Source organism: Protopterus annectens, chromosome 16.part0 (assembly GCF_019279795.1).
Source record: "Protopterus annectens isolate FY-2018-M chromosome 16.part0, PAN1.0, whole genome shotgun sequence".
Lineage (NCBI taxonomy): Eukaryota > Metazoa > Chordata > Ceratodontiformes > Protopteridae > Protopterus > Protopterus annectens.
This window is the reverse complement of record NC_056750.1, coordinates 434231240-434251290: the sequence shown is the minus strand read 5'-3', so window position 1 is coordinate 434251290 and position 20051 is coordinate 434231240. Positions and strand designations below refer to the sequence as shown.

Here is a 20051-nt window from a genome sequence, read left to right as displayed (position 1 = left end):
GGCACCCTCGGATCCGACGAAGGGATCGGTGTTGGAGCCAAAGAGCTTGGATCTGAGTGGATGGTGTGCTCTGATCGCAAAGGAGCCGAAGACACACTCGCCCCCTCGGATCCGATGCCTGGCTCTCGGCCCTGAGAGCACAGATCTGAAAAGGGATCTGATAAGCTCGAGGGCATGGCCGGCATCGAGATAGCAATAACCATCGGTGCCAGGCTCCTCGGATACGAAGACTCCAAAATCCGGTAGTGGATCAGAGAAGGAGCTATCGGGGCAAACAGTGGAGCTGAACTCCCCCCCCCCGGAGGGAGGGGAGGCAGTAACACTCCCATCTGCAGCTGAGTTTGCAGGAAGCGATGCATCATCTGGTCCATATCTGCCTCCGAGAGGCTACGAGTAGATCTGGAAGAGGCCGCCGAAGCCGGCTGGGAGGGCCAACGCGACGACCTCGAAGATGGTCGGGCCTCCTCCGGCTCCGGAGAGAAGCATGGGGAATGGAGCCTTGGGGAAGGAGGCTTGGTAATCTTCAATGGAGAAGAGAGAACCTTAGTGGGAGGGGCCGAGGGGTCCAATTCGGCCCGCCGTTTGTTGCTTCTCTCTCTCTCTCTTTCTTTCTCTCTCTCCCTTCTCTCTTTTCTGTCCTTTTTTGCCTCTCGCTCTCCCTAAGACAAGGTGGGAGGGTGAGTTCCAGACAGGGGAGGAGCGTCAGATGGCTGGGCAACTGCAGCCGTGGCTGTCGCTACAGAGGGAGAAGAGGAAGAAGAAGCTGATTCCGCAGGTAGAAGACCCGCCAAAATCAGCTTGTTCTTCCTATCTCGCAAGGCCCGGGGGTTAAAGGCTGCACAGATCTGGCAGCCTGAGGAAAGGTGAGAAACCCCCAAGCAAAGAACGCACTGAGTGTAACCATCCGCTGGTGACAGCTTATGGCCACACTCAGTGCACTTAGAAAAGGTAGTTTTCTGGCTATCAGCCATACCCTCACACACTTACACCTAAAGGGAAAAGAGGGGCTTACTAGAGGATAGAGATTACCAAGGATACAAGGGAGAAAGATTAGTTAAGAAGACAACTAATATCTAAATATATAGAAAAATACTACACACACACAGCTAACAATTATACTACCCAAATATTTTTAGAAAAATATAAGAACTAGCTTCACTCGCCTGGAGCTCGAAAAATCCCGTGCTTGGCAAAGCCGCAACAAACGAGATCTGAGGATTGGAAGAAGGTTGCAGGGTAGTATGGGCAAGGGGAGGAGCTTGGAGCTCGGATCTTTAGCTTGGTATGCTGCCAGCTCGGATCCGTATCGGATCCGTAACCCACAGGTTGCTGATCACATGAAGTTAACTACTTCAGATCTGGTTATTTAAGGAAATACAAATAGTTGATTGGTGCAAATCCATACCAAATGCTTCATAAAGTATTTATGTACCTACTTAATATACAGCTTCCCATTGGTTGTTATTAGGAAATATTCTGAAAGACACTGGAGCTTCATTTGAAACACTTCTTAGTATTTCTTGTCAGGTTTTTTTTTGTACAGATCTGACTACATACTGAATTCTGTAGCTGACAAGTTAATAAGTCAATGCTCTTTTAAACCAGACAGAGCCTTATAAGTATTAATTTAAAATGTAAAAGCTTGCCTGTTAAAGCTGTGCCCCTACTACATCAATGTATTTCTCTGTTAAGCCTTACATGCTAGCAATGAAGATATAATTTGTCAAAGTTAAGGAAACTAGTTCTACAGACGTGACACTACCTAGTAAACCGGTCATAAAAATGTTAATGTTTATTAGGACTATCTGATGTGAATCAATGTTGCAATGCAGCAGCCAGCCATTTTCCCAAAATCACAGGAACCTTGAATCAGAGATGCAGTTAGTTCAACTGGTGTCCTGACCAATCCTGCATTTGGTGCCCTCCTCAACTAAAGTTAAGTACCAGAAAGAAAAAAAAAAAGGGAAAGGGCTGAGAAGAAAAAAAAATTCTCCACAGTAACGGAGAAAATATGATTTCATACAGCATCTGTTTAAAAGATTCTAATACTGCACTTTTACCAAGTAGTTCCAGTGCCACTGTATTGGGATGATCAGCATCTCTTTTACAGAGCCAACTGCACCAACAAACAGCTTCTGTCTGGGGTAGCCGTTCCGTTCTCCACAACAAAGCTATATCTCTGACCTGACTTCCGAATTACTTCCTTCACTCTGCCTACCACTGAAGTCAGACTCATTGGCCTATGGTTTCCTGGGCTACTTCTAGATCTTCATTTGTAGATGAGCAGCACAACTGTTTGTCTCCATTTCCCCAGAACTATTCTTTTCCTAGGAGACCTGATGAATAGTTCTGTCAGAGGTTTTGTCAAAATGCCAACAATTCTTTTTTGAAATCAGCTAATAGATCCCACATTGTTCCAGTGCTTTGTCTTTTTCAGTCCTTGTAATGAATTTTCCACTTCTTTTGTTGTTGACTCCTCATTTGTCCATTGTTCTCTCAGACCTGCTATGCATTCTAAACTGGTACTTTCTCTTCTGCCTCTGTGGTGAACACTGATGCAAAATATTTTTTATGAATTCTCACCTGCCCCTCTCTCAATAGAACAGATAAGAACAGGCAGGCATTTAATAAGTCGTTACCATATAGGTTCATAGGTTAGTACTAAGCTAACTGCCTTTGTGGGCCATTTTAAGCCTAGCCATTTACCCCATCTGAGAGTCAAACCCTGGACCTTGTGTTTGTAAGGTGAACACCTTAACCATTATGCCAACCTCCCACCCCTAATTCTCTATACTACTTTTTTTATGTTCTTCAGTAATGCCTCTGCTGTCCTGCCATCTAAACAAGTCCTTGGTTATGAACCCATCATTTTGTCATAATCTACTCCTTGCTATTCCAGAATTTAGTCTTTGTGACCAGTGTGAAACGCAGAATTGTATGGTGTCAGCTCTTTCTCATTCACCACTATGAACCACATTATTGTATAGTTACTACTGACAAGTGATGCTTGACTTGTGGTTCCTTCTCCTACTCTCCCATATACACTATGGAATTAAGGATTCATCCTCCCTAGTTCTAATCAGTAGTTTTTATTCATGCCCTTTCAGATCAAGTACCTCAGTCAAACTATTTTCTCTGTCCCAGAAGACAGGATTTTCCAGTCTGAATTACAGCAGATGGAGGCCTCCCACTGTAAACTACTTTTGTCTTCTTTGGCTTCCCCTGCTTTGGTCTCTTAAAACATTATCACCCCACAGACTTAGGTTCATAGGTAGATACTAGGCTATCTGCCCTAGGGCATTTATAAGCCTAGCCAGAGTGTATTTGGCTTCTGCCTCCCTATTAGATTAGCCTGCTCTGCCTCTGTAAAGTAGGTCACAGAAGGTACCCTTTTAAGATTAGTTTACTGTGCCTCTGTCTAGCAGGGACACAGAAGAGATCCCAGGGGTGAATTTGCGATTTCCCATCCACGCGTCCAGATTTCGCTTGAAGAGGGTCAGCGAGGGGCTATGTCTAACATGAATTGGGATTCTATTCCAGAGTGAGGGGAGCCTCTGGGAAATGAATCTGTCCCTCCAGCATGTCCTATTTATTTTTGTGCTGAGGTTTAAGTCCCTGGAGCGTGTAGCTCTAAGGGACTTGGACTTTTTGAGGTGGAGCATGTCCACTAATTCTGGGTTTGACATGGCTTTGTATGTCAGGCATAGATCACCTCTGAGTAGACGGTAAGTAACTGAGTAGAGCTGGAGTTTCTTTAGTCGAGCTGCATAGGACATCTGTTTGTAGCCCATGATCCTCTTGGTGAGGTACTTTTGGGGTCTCTCCAGTTGCTGCAGGTGTCGGGTAAGGTACATCCCAAAAGGGGCATTGTATTCAATTATAGGCCTGATGAGTGACGAGTAGAGGGGCACAATGACCTCTCTTGAACTAGATGCGAACCCTTTCGTGATAAGGTGGGCTATATAGAAGGTCTTTCTAACCACTTTGGCAACGTGATTATCAAAGGAGAGATTACTATCTACGTTGGTCCCCAAATCTCTAATTACTTCTTCCGTACTTAATGGATTACCACCTATGTGGTAATTTGTGGGCACCTTGTTTTTCCCAAAGGGGATGACTATGCACTTTTTAGCATCTAGCTTGAGGCCGTGGCTCTGGCACCAAGCATCCGTCTCTGTGAGACCCTTTTGGAGGATGCTTGTGTCAGCTGGAGATTCGATTATGGCCCCCAGTTTGCAGTCATCTGCAAACTTTGTCAGCCATAATCCCCCCGTATTAGCCTGAACCTCAGAGAAGTATATACCGAACAAGAGAGGTCCCAGAACTGAGCCCTGTGGGATGCCACTTGTAACTGGTTTGGATTCGGACATGGCACCTGCGATTCTGACCATGTGGGTTCTACCTCTGAGCCAGTTTGCAACCCATCTTCTGATATAGGGGTTGATATTTAAGCTGGTAAGCTTATTTATGATGCCCGAGTGGGATATTGGGTCGAAGGCTTTTGCGAGGTCCAGGTAGGCTGTGTGGACTACCTTGCCCTCATCTATGGCTTTGGTAACTGTTTCAAAGAAATCACTAGGTTTAAGAGGCAAGATCTGCCCTTAACAAAGCCGAATTGGGTAGTGTCCAGTGTCTGGAGGCTCCCAATGTCTTTGTTTATGAGTTCCATGATAATACGCTCCATAACTTTACAGACCAGACTAGTCAGGCTTATGGGGCGATAGATCCCGGGGTCCGTTGTGGCACCACCTTTGTGGAGTGTGACCACTGTAGCTGTACGCCATTCTTTGGGTACATATCCTGTAGTAAGGCTAAGTTTGAACAGTGACTTAATGTGAGGGTTCAGTTCTTCTTGGAGCTCGTGTAAGGCACAGCCTTGGACACTGTCCGATCCCATAGATGCTATGTTTTTTGCTTTGGAGAGGGCAGCTTTCACCTGTGCATCTGTGATGTCAGGGAGGTTACATTCAGTTGAGATAGGCATTTGCTCCTTTGGGGGGGAAGGGGGGGGAGTTTGCGCTGAATCTGTCTGCCAGGATGTTGGCTATGTCTGTAGGTTTGGTATATTTTGTACCGTTATGCAACAATTCAGAGCATATCTGGGAGTTTCCACCCATATTCCTGACATAACTAAAGAAGGCCTTGTGATTATCGTTAGTGTCTAGAACAATCTTTCTTTCGAAACTGGCCTTTGATGATTTTATGAGGGATCGAAGTTTCTTGCTAATACTGATCAGAGATGCCTTCTCTTTTTGGGATTTTGCTCTGTCATGTAGTAGCTTCCTCCTTCTGTCCACCAGACCAGTCTCCTGTTTTTGGAGGAGTGAGTCTTGGTTTTATGTGGGATAGCACGATCCATGCATTCCTGCAGGTGCTCATAGAATGCATTTGTAAAGGATTCTGTGGATTTGGCTGTATTATCCTCTGGCCCGGGGGCTTTGAAGGATTCCACCTCAGTCTTGAGAAGTGCAAAGTTGGCTTTTGAGAAATTCTTTACAGTGATTTCCTTGACTGGGGGTGGGGACGGGATATGGATGTCCAGGGAAATTTGTTTATGGTCTGATCTTACCAATGAGGGGTTTACCTCTGGTGTGGAACATAGAGTCCCCATGTTGGTGATGACCAGGTCCAATATGTTGTTCCCTCTTGTGGGAGTGGTGACCAGTTGTTCCATCGCTTTAGAGTTTATAAATTCAAGGAACCGTTGGGTGAGGGTGTTTGGGCTTGAGTAGTTTTCCCAGTCAATGTTTGGGTAGTTGAAGTCACCCAATAACATAGTGTTTGGAGAGACCTTCATATTCCCCAGTGTTCTCAGGAATGCCAAGTGGGGTTCCTGTAATAGGGAGGGTGTTCTGTAGCAGGCTACAAACTGAAAGGCAGTTTTGCCCGCTGTTAGTTGCACATGGATGGTTTCCGATAATTCGTGCAGTGCCACTAACCTGGAGGTGTAGGTATCTTTGATGAATATAGATACTCCCCCTCCTTTTGTGCTTCGGTCTGAGTTTTGGGGCCGAAACGCATGGTATGAGTTATAACCTGGTAGTGCTGGGGTGCTCTCAGGAGCCTTGAACCAGGTTTCTGTTACTGCACAGACATCGATTTTCTCCATACTGAGGAGAGCCTCGAGTGCATGCATCTTGAGGTTTAGACTTCTGGCATTGAGTAGCATTACCTTTAGTTTTTTTATCCTTGGGTTGTCTGTGGAGGTGGGTTTGTCCTTTGAGCCTTGCCTAAAAAAGGCACTATGGGGGTGGCAAGAGCCTTGGCCAGTATACGAAAGCCTAAGGGTGGCAGGTGCAAGCCGTCCCTAGCGAAGCAATGTGGCTTGTCGAGCATGTCATCCCAGGCTGACATACACTGGATCCCCTTTGAATGACACCAATACTTTAGCCAATTGTTGAAACTGATCATTTTGTCTTTATACTGTGGCATCATTCTTGGTGAGGGCAAGATGCTACTCAAGGTCAGGGTCATACCAGCCTGGGCTACATGGTCAGAGAGCTCCTCTATGTCTCTTTTCATGTAGTCCAGGGAGGTACGTCTCAGGTCATTCACACCAGCATGGACAATGGCGGAGTCATACTTGTACTTACTTTGGAGTGACCTGAGTGCTTGCGTTATGTGGCGGATCCTGGCACCCGACAGACAGCTTACAGTGACCTTCTCCTTGTTCAGTCTGGTGAGCGGGACGTCAGTGTGCCGGACAATAGAGTCCCCTATAACAAGTGTATTTGGTGTGTTGTTTGGCCTTAAGGGCTGTGACTGTGAGGAACACTGATTTTGTGAGATATGTGATTTGTGGGTATTGTTGAGGGGTGGCTGTTGCTTCTATCACTACTGACAAGTACTGTGACTACTTTGACCTTTCATCTCCTTCTTGTTCTTCCTTCTCCCATCCCTTTTCATTACTTTCTTACAACATTTTCTTTATGCCTTGCCCTAACCTGACCTTTACTAAGCCCTGGTTTATGTTCTTCATCCTGCAGTTAATTTTTTTGTTTATTATATCTGTACCTATATATGTGCAGTCCCGTTTTTCTTCACTATCTCCTCACTGCTGATTCCTTCCTTTTCACCTACTATATCCCCTAAGTTATACTAACATCTTCCATTCCACTGCATCTCTTCCCACTTCCCTCTTGCATACTTATGTTAATCGTGTTGTCTTTTTTTTCCTTGCTTGTGTCCCAGTTCACCACCCCATGCTACCTTCAACTTCTCCTTTTCCCATGGTGTTTGGGTAGGTTGAACTATGCAAACTCTTCAAACTCTAAACAAACAGTGACCAGTGGTGAGGACTAAACCCTGGATACAGCTGTGGCACTGACACAGCCACCCATTTAGCCATTACACTGCTCTCACTATTCTTTTCCTACCAGAGTGAAAAATCTAAAAGAAAAGACTGGAAAATGCAAGTATTCCAATATTCATGAAAATAGAGGCTAAATGCCCTAGGTTTAACCATAACAAAATAACAGACAAGCAAGCACACATTTTTTAAAGCAGATGAATATTTCTAACTGATGCAGAAAATATTTAATATAACAAACTTGTTTAATATTTTGAGTGCTTACTTTTCTTTAAGTCTGGTACACGTTTCATGACTTCTACAGAACTAAGCTTTTAGGTATGATTTCACAAATACTGTAAAACAATTGTAGTCTGATTATATACACTCAGTAGGAAAGTAGCATACTGTGGAACTGAACAATTCTAATAACCTGAACAATCTGGGCATCAGTATGCCACAGCTGTTGTAAGAAGCAAGCAATTCTGCAACAGTAGGGTTTACTGATTTGCATGCTTATTTGCAGTTCAGGAACATTTCATACTACTGAAGGTGTTAACCCATTTCTTAATAATGAACATATGTGCACGTGTGGCATACCCCTGTAGGTGGTCTAATACCACCTTCTGATTTAGATCAGATGCAATTACTAATTCATAATTTGGAAAGACCACTGACATAGGACAGAAACATATTTTGTCAACAAATTAACTCCTGAGTTGTATTTAACATTAAGATGAGTCCCTTGTAGACAATGTTTTTCAAAATCCTTGCATTCAGTGTGAACTCATCAGAAATGGGAACAGGACAAGATAAACTATAGCTTGTGATTTATGAAGCTGATGCTTGAATTGAATCTTCAGGCTGATACGTCTAGTAAAGAAGAAGCAATACTGCAAATTAGGTTGCTGCTCTTTTCTGGTGCATTGGAATCAAACCTTCACAAACACTGCTTTGACTCAGTCCTTGAAGAATTAGTCATCAACTTGAAAAAAATACCAATTTCTGTAAGTTTAAAAAACAGGCTATTTTTCAGTCATTATCATACATTTAGGTGGATAGTAAGAATACATACATATATGTGTGTGTGTGTGTGTGTGTGTGTGTGTGTGTATGTGTGTGTGTGTGTATATATATATATATATATATATATATATATATATATATATATATATATATACACACACACACACATATATATATATATATATATATATATATCTATGTGTATACATACATACACGCACACACACATATATATATATATATATATATATACACACACACACACACACACACACACACACACACACACACACACACACACACACACACACACACACACACTCACACACAAAACCCAACAGTTTTAGAGATACTGCGGCTGATATATCTGCACTACATAACTAAATGTAAAATTGGCAAACACAGAGCTAACACCAGAGTCTCATAAAAAATATATAAGTTCTCATAAATGACTGTAACGTTTTAAGAAATCATAGTCTGATGTTCCTTGAGGTGTGTTTTGTCAATTACTGTTTCACTGACCTTAACAGCATTTGGCAAAAAGGAACTATAATTTTTCATTCGGAAATGACAATCATGGAGAAAATTATAATACATCAAGCAAAGGTACCACATCTTACCCGTTCACTAACAGTCTGAGAAAATTTATACTTCTACCCATCAGCTTTCTTCTAAAAGAAAAGAGGTTCAGGTCTCAGAAATCAAGGGGAAAGTTTCATGTGCCACAGTGACTGAACCTCCCCCTCAAAAAATGGAAATATTCAATATGTAACAATAAAAGCAATAAAAAGTTTAAAAAAGGAATAAACTACATGAAATAAAGCAGTAGCCAACTTTCTAATATAGCTACATGTTTAAGAGATGTTAAGCAGAGGTGTGACTGCACTGAGCTGCAAATGTCTCTGGTTTACAGCTTTTCTGAAAATTCCTTTACTTAACAGGATGTTGATTTTTGACCAAGTGGCTTAATGTTATATCATTACGTATCTTCTTCTTTAAAAAAAATTATGGAAAACAATCAAGGTTTTTTGAGGTGACTGTAGTCCCAACATTAGGAACCATTAGTGTTCACTGACAATTCAGTACCTTGTCAAGAGCACAAGTCATTAAAACTGTGTCCCTTTCTTGAATGAGTGTGTCCTTGTACTAGGTATACATAAGTAATCAGGAGGTGGGTCCCCACATGGGGGAGCAGGGGATACAGTGCTCTTCTGAAGAAATTATGTACTTTCCTATGAAATTTGGAGAACAGCTTCAATCTGTTATCTCTCAATGAGTTCAATCACTGATTACATGAACCCTAATATACTCAAGGACATATGCAAGAAAAAAAATGTTTTTCTATTATTTGCAAATTCAAAAATCTGAGAAAAGCTGGAATAACTATAGAAAAATAATAATGATCTACTTTTGAGAAAACCAGATAGCACAAAAAGGAAGTCTGCAAATCAGAGTGTAAATGATGATACTGATGAAGAAAGCATAGTAACATCCATATCTCAGACATGTTACATTGAAACCCTTTTAAAACACTCAAAGGATAACGCTTATCAAATCTTTTCAAGTAATCCAGCCAAAATAAGTGGTTCTGTAGTGGTCATTTGCATAAGAACAGATGATTTTTAACTGATAAATAACAAGTGCGCACCATGGTTTGCTTAAAAATCAATAATTATGCTTGACCCTCTCAGTGAAATCTACTACATCAGTGAAAGGGCTGTTGATTAAACACACATGCAGAAAAGTAGAATTAAAAACTTATACCATATATACCATCATACATATGAGACTGTAATCAATGCTGACTTTGTCATTTGAAATTGATGTTGATACACTAACTTCATAGAAAATACACACAATGAATTGTAGACATGTTCTCAGTGAAGAATGCTTAACCTAAGCATGACTTTGAATTAAATGACTATACTTCACCACAGACTGAAACCATTATGTTAATTTGTGAAGTTGCATTTACACTGGCAGATAATATTTCGAAAGTTTTTTGGGGAGTGACTTACCTCATATAATAAACAACCTAAAGACCAGATATCTGATTTAAAGTTGTAGCCATTTTCATGTATTCTTTCTGGGGACATGTAGTATGGTGTTCCCACTGCAATACAAAAAAGACATATGACTTAAATATAGGATTCAACAGTACTTCAACTATATATGGTGCACACTACATTAATCTCTTGCCTACCTACTTGAACATGACAGAAATGAACACATCACTAAGCACGCAACAGCATTAAAACATTGAGGGAAACATTAACATTTTTATGCAGTTTTTATATATTTTTTTAAATATGCAAGGCATTTAAGCTGAAATTTGTTTCCAGGGCTGAGCCAGAAGTTTTTCAGTAGCTAGGGCCAAGACAAATCCCATAAATGTGTCAGTCAAGTTTAATGCTGAAAGCAAACTTTAGCTCTGTTACATATGAACTCTGTCAACTGTTAATAAAAAATGATGACATTTTCCCCCCAGTTCTACAGTGGTGGCACTGCAAAATTAGAAGGGAGCTTGCTTACTCTAAGTAAAGTTTCTTCTTGTATACTGTTATCATAGAATTTACCATTAATTCTACACTAGATTTCACTGCTACTTTGCAAGTATTAGCATAGCTTGTTCATACAAACGAACGATAAGCAACAGATATCATGTTCCGCCACAGGACGGAACATGTACTAGAAATTCCAGCATATAACAAAGTGATATGTAAAAGCCATGATTTATACAAATCTGGTTCCACTTCAATTTGTAGTATGGCCTCTGCACTGTTTCCGCCATGACTGCAAGCACTTCTAAAGCTCCAGAAACCCATCTCTTAACCCTTTTTTCAGTAATAATATGTGAAATAATGTGTTAATAAGTGATTAGATTTGAAACTAGCAGTACAAGGATCAAGGTGTCAAAGCTATGCTTGCACTCCTTGTATACAACAGTCCTTAACTAGTATGTATGAATTTATGATTTAAAATGTCACTAGGCGATTTGTAAAATGATTTTTTTAGAGCAGGAATGTGTAACTCATTCATAATTTTCAATGCTTCACAGGTATTTCAGGAAAGGTAATAACCTTACCTACTGTTTTACAGCCTCTCAAAGTAGTGAACTGAGTAATACTTAACTAAACCACAGTGTAAAAAAAAAAAAACAAAAAAACCCCACTACCTTCCCATAATAAAGTTCAGGGTTATGCTAATAATCTCAAGGTCAAGAGACCTAAAACGAGTTTGTAACCATACTGTATGGTCTTTATATACAGTCCTCAAAATAATCATCCAGTCTTACTTTAAATTCCAACGACGACCCTGAGTCCTTTAAAACTCTCTATCGTGAGTTCAATAACTTAGTAGCCCTCGTATATATACAATGTTCTGTTTTCAATACAGCTGTGAAATTACCATTCTGGAATACTGACTTCACAGTTAATAGTGTTGTACTTAATAAAAAAAGAAACATACTTTTATTAAGATACCATTTATGAAGATACAGTTGACTAAAATCAAATTCAGTGCCTTATAAAAGGCAGAGACTTCACTATACAAATCTGTCATGTAAAAAAATAAGAGTTTTGAATTCTTTCTAATCTCATAAGGTTTGCCTTGGTAAACATGCAAAAACTAATATCAAATTTAATGTCAGGCATAACCTATGCCACATACAAAAATAAAAAAAGGGCAACATGGCATGCAGTACATGTAGCCCACTCAAAGAAATATCTTTCTAGGTTAAAATGTTTCTTGTTACATTTACAGAAACTACTGTGCTGTAGAAAGTTGTTTCTTATTACTACAAAATTTGCACACTTTATTCTACATGCAAATCTACTATTTAAAACATACAGACACTGCTATTTTGAAAGAAAACAGTTTCCTGAATACGCAGTTAAAAATGGAAATAACTTAAAGAACTGACAAACACAGTATTTTCACAATGCAAGAAAGAACTATGTCAAACAACTCTGTGTCTCAACAGATGGTGTTAAAACTATTTATTGATCACTGACTGACAATGTTTGCAGGATTAACTCTCAGAAAACTGCAGCAGTAAACTTGAATCTGTTTACAATCAACCACATTCTAGTGCCAAAAGAATAATATTTACCAACAGCAGAGATGAATCAAATAATATAAGCGCATGATTCTCGTAAGCAGCTACAACCTGCTACAGCCCAGGCAGAATTAGAGCTATAAATGCTTGAACATATGTTGACAATACACAAACATACTACACATTTAAAAAAAAATACTGTTTCTATCATGAAGGAATATAGTACTGCTACTAACCTGAAGTGTTGCATACTATAGACACTCCTGAATTTTCAAAGAAAATACTGTCAATCACAAGAAATGGAAAGCAACCTTGTTCACATCACAGTAATCTAATCTCATTAGCTAATTTTGTCACAAACAAGGACAGCAAAATGCTGTACAGTCAACTAAAAGCACTCAGTAGTAACAGCACTGCTAACATCTGCAGTCAGTGAATCTGCAAGTTTCTCATGCCTTATAAAATAGGAGTGAAACCACCAATTTGATCTTGGCATTCACAAGCTAAGTAAATAAACACATTTTATATGATCACACCAAGGCTGCTGCACTGCTCTGCTAATGTTAAGCTAAAATCTAAACCTTTTGGTGGAACTGCATAATACAACCAAACATCTTCAAACACAGATCAAGTAAATCTATGAATCTTAGCTGAAGGCTGTAAATTTGTACTTAACGGGTGGGGGGGGGGGGGGGGCAGGGAAAGTGGTTATAAAACTGTTACATTCAAGGTCATGTGAAAAGCGGGAAATAAAATATATGAAAACAGTGAAGTGGGGGATACTAAAGAGGCAAAGGGAAGAGTAAAGACTCTGGAACAAAGATTTAAAGAAGACTTCAAAAAATACTTCTTCAAACAGAGGGAAGTGGTTGGATGAAATGCACTTCTAGACAAGGTGGTCACCAGTACAGCTGTTAAAAAAACTTAAGACTGAATGGGATGGACTGACAGGCATGGAAGCTGGGATACAGAAACAGATGAAAGTGGAAATTTTGAAGAGGAGGTTTATAGGTAAAAAGTTCACTAACATACACTCATCAGCTTAAACTTGGTAAGTATGTTACATCTCACTCAGGATGGAACCAAGAGACTAAACATGCTTAAAATATGGGGATGTTAACAGGCAATTTTTAAATGGGATTTTCATTCAAATGGAAGAAATAAAATATGCATACACAAACTCCATTTTTGTGTACTGCAAATGCAGATAACAAAAATATTCATCAATGCAAGTTGTAGATCAACACAGGCATGTTTCCTGAGCTTCTTAAACACAAACTGAAGGGGAGTATCTAGTTCTTGGAAAGTAAACAAAACTGGATGAAGTAGCTGGATCAATTGGCTTATGCATCAGAAGTAGCTGGATCAATTGGCTTATGCATCAGATCCCAAGAAATCTGATTCGATATGTCTTTTCTCCTTTGCTTGGGATCCGATGATGAGGCTTAATCTGATGAATCCCTTTTTGAAGACTTCAGATCTAAGGTTGAGGTCAGATCTGATAATTTAGTCTTTTTCCCTAAGAATCTGAAAGAGAAGTTGGATCAGGAGGAGGTCTTTTTCTTTGTTGCTCTGATGGCTTAGAGGAAGAGGTAGAAAGGCTCAGAGAAAGAGATTTAGATCTTTTAGATTTTTTTTTTTTGGGGGGGGGGGGGCACAGCTCCAGATAAAGCCTCTCCCAAAGAAGAAGATAGAAGCCCTTTCACTATCAACTTATATTTTTCTCTCTACTCGGGCTCTAGGGTTAAACCCATGATAGACCAGTCTTCTTGTAAATGGAGAGGACCCAGGCAATACACACACAAAGTCTGGGCATCTGATAATGGAATCTTGTTGTGAAGAAAATGAAAACACTGTCATCTGTATTAACATGTCTAGCAGAAGATTTGTGTATATTCTCAGATTAACTTGCACTGTATGCCAGCATGTCTAATTCTGAAAATGTAAATACGTTTTTAAAATGTTGAGTATTTCCCTGTTTATACACAATATTTAAAGACTGTCAGTGTTTTGACACATTTCTAGTTGCATATGTTTGTGAGGGTGATTCTAAAGTACAAACTATCTGTGGAGAATCAGCTAATTAGTAGGTGATGTCATTAGAATGCTCTTGGTTGCTAGGTGATTATTTTCACAGTTGATTGACAGGAAAAAAAGCTTTTTCAAACAGCTGTCTGTTATTTTTAAAATAAGATAGTTGAGGCTGTTAACCTGGACTATATAAAAGAGACTGCTGAAGTCTGTTACAATGCTGAGCAGTTAGCAAAGAGTTGCTGTGCAGAAGATACCCAGAAAAAGGGCTCACCAAAACTGGAAGCCTGCCTTTGCCTTGCTGTTATATTTTAGATTAGATCAGGGACAGTATTCTCTAGTTAGATTAGGAAAGTTTAGTTATTTAGAGAGAGTTTTTCCTAAAATTATATACTTCTATCCTACAGTTTAATTTTACATTTCTGGTGAATGAATTCTGGTGTTTACTGAAAATTATTGATTTACATTCTTGTAATCATTGTACTTATTATTAAATGTTTTTCATTACTTTACATTGTGGATGGGCAATCAGTGTGTTCATTAGATATTAGAGTGTGCTTATACCTGTTTGATACTCCCCAGGTCACCTTGAATGCCTGGTTGCTTCTGGTCATAGTTATTTATTTTGATGTCTAAGTTTTAATAACTGACCACCCTTTGAAGGATGTGTGGACCTGTTTGACTCTGGAGGCAATGTTTACCATTTGTATTGGGGAGGGGACACAGCTGGAAATCTGTGTCCGGCTTCCCATAAGAGTTTGAGTGTGTAAGGATTTAATTTATTTTGAGTGAGAGTGAGTTAGAGGTCTTAAACTGGAACACATTGCTCTGAAGTGTATGATAAGGGATTATATTTGGGGTGGACAGAGATATATAGCCCAGTCCAAGGAAAATAGTGTGTGTTCCTGTCGTGCTCTTAAGGGAAATTATGGAATTTTACTCGTGTGCTCTGGTGTTTTCCATGACACTCCCACACTAGAGTCAGTGGTGAAGATTGAGGCTTCTTAATTACCCAGGCTTTAAGTGGGGGACCTCACATTATTGTTGGCAGTCCATTTGGATACTGTCCAGACATCACACTTGTGCCCGCACTTATGACATTTTTTGAATCCAGCTACACTTTTCTTTTTTTGCCATGGTAGGAACAACAGATTTTAAGAAGAAAAATTCAACACTAGAAATTAAAGAGATTTTTTTTTTTAAGTGATAGGAAGGAAAAGAATTTATCAGCAACTGTAATAAGTAGAACTACACTGCATGTAGAGAAAAAGAGAAATTACCAGCAATGGTAACAAAACTACACTGCATGCAGACAAAAAAGGGAAAATGGGTAAAGAATACTAACAACAGTATTTGAAGGTATAAAAATGTACAGGAGTTGGAAAAGAGATATTTTAAGAGTAAAAAGAATATAGGAATTTGAAAAGTTTTGCTAGGAAAAAAATAGAAAATTCAAAACTTATCTGCTCAAGAGTAATGGTCACAACGTCTTTTGCGTATAGCAGTAAATGAGATCTGAGGTACTTATGACTGCAGCATTATGGGTAAGGGAGAAGCTTGAGAGTTTTTGGTTACCACAAGATTTAGCAAAGACCGAGTCGGATCTGAGGGACCAGATCCGATCCCATCAGTTGAGGACAGAATTAAAATTGACAACATCAGATCAACAGTTTCTGTGTGTGCATACATACCTCCTTATCCACTACTCTGTACAATGTTTGCATGTACCCTGTAGTATAATATTCACTGCTTTTTTTTTCTAGTCTGCCCATAGCATTCCCTTTCTCCCCTTCATAACTCTTACCAGTATTATTAGACTGTCCTTCCTCAGCTTTAGTGATGTATCCCTCACTTTTTTTTTTTTTGCTACAGACTCAAATCATTCTGTCCATAACATCTTGGATACTCTTTTTTTCCCCCTTCCCCATATGCTCATACCACTCCAAGTAAGCATATGATTTAGGTCCTAGTAGGTGATTCCCACATGCACACTTACATTCCCAGTAGACTCATCTCTTACAGCTGATCTCTCCAGAGACATTTCAAAAACATTAACATCAACTCTACTTTACTCTTCTCAAATCTCTAGTAACAGCTATTCTGGGCCTGGACTTGATTTTCTAATGTTAATGGTATCACATGTCATATATGAAAAAGTCTAACACGATGGTCACACACGGATCCTATTATTCTTAGTCCTATGTTTACCGAAGTTACTGTATTCTCCTACCTCTTATTTCTTTCTCAAGATTTTGCATCACTTCTTATAATTTTACTTCATTGACATCCTTGCTTATCATATTGCCTGCTCCCTTTCATACTCCTCTCTCATTTTCCTGCTGGCATTATGCCTTTGCATCTTTTTCTTTCACTTTCTTCTCTCCCCTTCCATCATCTTTTTACAGCTCTACTCACTGTCATTCAGACCATATTTCTGCTTTAGCCACAAAGTCTCTACATAATAGCTAATCAATTCTCTCTGACTTATTCCATTTGATTGCTTAAATTACTTATAAATTCCCCTTTACTGTCAAAAATTACTTTCCTTTGCACACATCTCCTACCCTAAGCAGCAGATGAATGCGTATGGACTCACCTCCTACCCTTATAACCTTAAAGCTTCCTGATCATTTCTTGTACTCATCTCCTAGCTTTTCAACACCATTCTAAACTATCCAGCATCCTTTTCTACTCCCCTTCTCCAGGACAGGGCATTGAAAGCAACATATGTCTTTAAGTATGGGGCACAAGAAATCCCTTAAAATTCTCCCTCTCTGTTCTTGTAGTATTTGTTTCTACAGATCTCCATCAGTACAGCTGTGTAATTAATTAATTAATTAATTTATTTATTGACATTTGTTGACCGGGAAAGTTCACCGGATCAGGAAGTCATTTTCAGTGGAGGCTCGGGGAGAAAAGCTCCATGAATTAAAAGTCCGATATTAATAATAGACAGAATTTTTTTTTAAATACCAAAAATAATCCAAAGTTAAAATATTAAAAAGCAAAAATATACATACAGTATAAAACTTATTGGTGTATATCAGAAATTATATAAACTTAGATGATAGTTTGTAGTATAGTACAAATATCTTGAGTTGATTCTTTATGGTATTATATGAGAAACATGGCAGTTCTTGCTAAAAACAATTTTATGGTAATAGAACTGAGATGCAATTTGTTAGAAAAAATGTTTAGAATTATAAAAATTGGGTTAGAAGTTAAGTGGTGCTGGAGTTATGGTGGTTTGTTTGATTTGCTCTGGCATTTGAGGTTGTTAAGGAAGTAGGTTTTCAGTTCTATTTTATATTTCTTTATACAGTCAATTTAGGTAATGTGGAAGGGTAGGGAGTTCCATTTTTTGCAATGCCGTGAGATAACAAACTTATAACAGCAGATATTCTAACAGATCACTGTTGCAGTATCCTAAGCTACATGAGTCCCACTCCTCTCCGACTGGGTAGTTTTTCAAAGCTTAATATTGCCCTCCACTTACTCTCTCAGGAGCATGACTTGAGCTCCTACAAAAAAAGGTAATTAAAGCACCATAAACCTCATAGCTTTCTTACCTCAATAAGGGAGGCAATAGCCCTCAAAGGAAAATATATTAGGAAATGAAACACAAGCACCACTATATACTCAACAGCATATACAGCCACACTCTGGCAATACAAAAACACCAAAATAAGGGGGCTGGAGAGAGGGAACAGCTGCTGTAGCAGTGTTCATCAGAACATTTATTGTTGTGGTAAATTTGCTTACACAAATGTACCACGTTCAACATTAGATCACTGTTACAGTAGTCCAAGCTATAGAGGCAGACTATCATTGCTTAAAAACTAAAAAGGGAAGAGGAAATAAATTAAGAACACAGGAGCCCCTGGGGAATGGTCCTAGCAAAGCATGTTCTGGATCTTTAAAATAGAACTCAGCTTGTAGTACACAGGACTAAGCTGATGCCTCTAAAATAATTCTAGTGTCCATCCCTTTCTAGAAAACTACCAAAGAAGACAAAGCCCTGGTGGAATGAGCTATAACCTTGCCCGGAAGGGACCTATTATGGTGAGAATAACTAAAGAAAACAGTGTGAGTCAACCATCTATAACTATTCCGCGTTGACACAATTGTCCTTTCCTCTTACCATCATAAAGACAAACAGCTTATTCCTGAAGAATTAAGTTTTCCCTAGGTAGTATCTGAGTTGCTTGTGGACATCCATTTTTTCCCTTGTTACTGGGATTAGGAAAAAAGACAGAGATTAACAGACTGGCTCAAGGTAAACTCATATATTGGTTTACTTAACAACTTGCCTTTTAATAAAGTTCACAAAGAAGAAAGATTTACATACAAATGCTCATGGCGTTTTTTTCTAGTTCAAGAAGATTGCCAGGTTTTTCTTGATTTTGTGTTACTGAGAACTCTCAACACACCTGTATTAAACTCAGATAACTATAGGCATAAAACACGGATTAGTTTTCAAAGAAATCCCTGTCCTTGTGGAAAATGATGACTGACTCACCATAAGCATGTGTAATACAGATACTCCTAGTCTAGCGATGAGTAAAATAGTTTTCGATGTTAAGAACATCGATTCAGCCTGATGAGCTAGTTCAAATAGAAAAAAAGGTAGGCAATTCAATCACAAAATAAAAATCCCAAGGAGGTTCTACTTGCTTCCTAGTTGGACGGATATGTAAAACCACTTCAAAAACTTACTTGAGGAGAGTAAGAAAGGAGGATCCAAGGGCAGGCAAGCAGAAATGGTTGACAAAGTAACTTTGATAGAGGAGAAAGAAAGGCCAGAGGACAGTAACTAACACAAATAATCAAAGAGCAATATGCAGCCAGTCCTTACAAATATCCAGATTCTTGGAATGGCACCAGCTAGAAAATCTTTTCCACTTACACATATATGATTTCCAAGTAGCAGTGTTTTTATCCCCCATCAATACCTGCTGCACATCCTCACAAAAAAAGGTGCCTAAAAGGTATCAAAATTCTATCATCCAGGCATTCAACTAAACAGTTTTCAGGTTGAGGTGAATCAAACAACCCCTTTATGTGAGTAAATTCATACTCTGGGGAAGCCTATGGTAGTTCCCCTTGACCAGTTTCAAAAAAAGGAGGGCCACTGTTGCCTAAGGCAAAAAGAGGGTGACAACCACAATCTTTGGAGAGTCCCTCTGGATCTTTAAAAGAAATCTAGATATCAGTGGAAAGAGTAGAAAAGCATAAAGAAATATTCCTGTCCATGGGAATAAGAAGGCATCTGCCTTCCAGACCTGTTTGCAAGGAATCCTGGAGCAGAATTTATTTATAGTACAGAGTCAATTATCCGAACATCGATTATCAGAATAGTCAATTATCAGAACCAACCTTCCAAAATTTTCAGGTGGGAAAAATCATAAAGTCTGAAAATGTAAACATTACATATATTTGCCTGAGCATGTTTTTTGAGCTTGTAGCCAGCTCGTGTGTGAAAAATATTCTTTATTGTCCATTGGAATGACTGAATGGTTGAAAAGTGTATTCCTGCATACAGAAAAAAACAAGATTTTAGAAGTTTTTTACCCACTTCAATTATATGTTTGATTATCGGAACAGCCTGATTATCCGAGCTATTCTAGGTCCCAATTAGTTTGGATAATC

The 20051-nt window shown here is 39.2% G+C and overlaps 1 protein-coding gene across 1 annotated transcript in view; it reads right to left on the bottom strand.

Moving 5' to 3' along the window:
* The window catches only part of NEK6 (NIMA related kinase 6), a 3457780-nt gene that overhangs the window by 328851 nt on the left and 3108878 nt on the right, over positions 1-20051 (bottom strand). The window contains exon 9 of the mRNA XM_044058651.1: positions 10333-10427. Coding sequence (XP_043914586.1) covers positions 10333-10427 — 95 coding nt within the window. The remainder of the gene's footprint in view (positions 1-10332; positions 10428-20051) is intronic.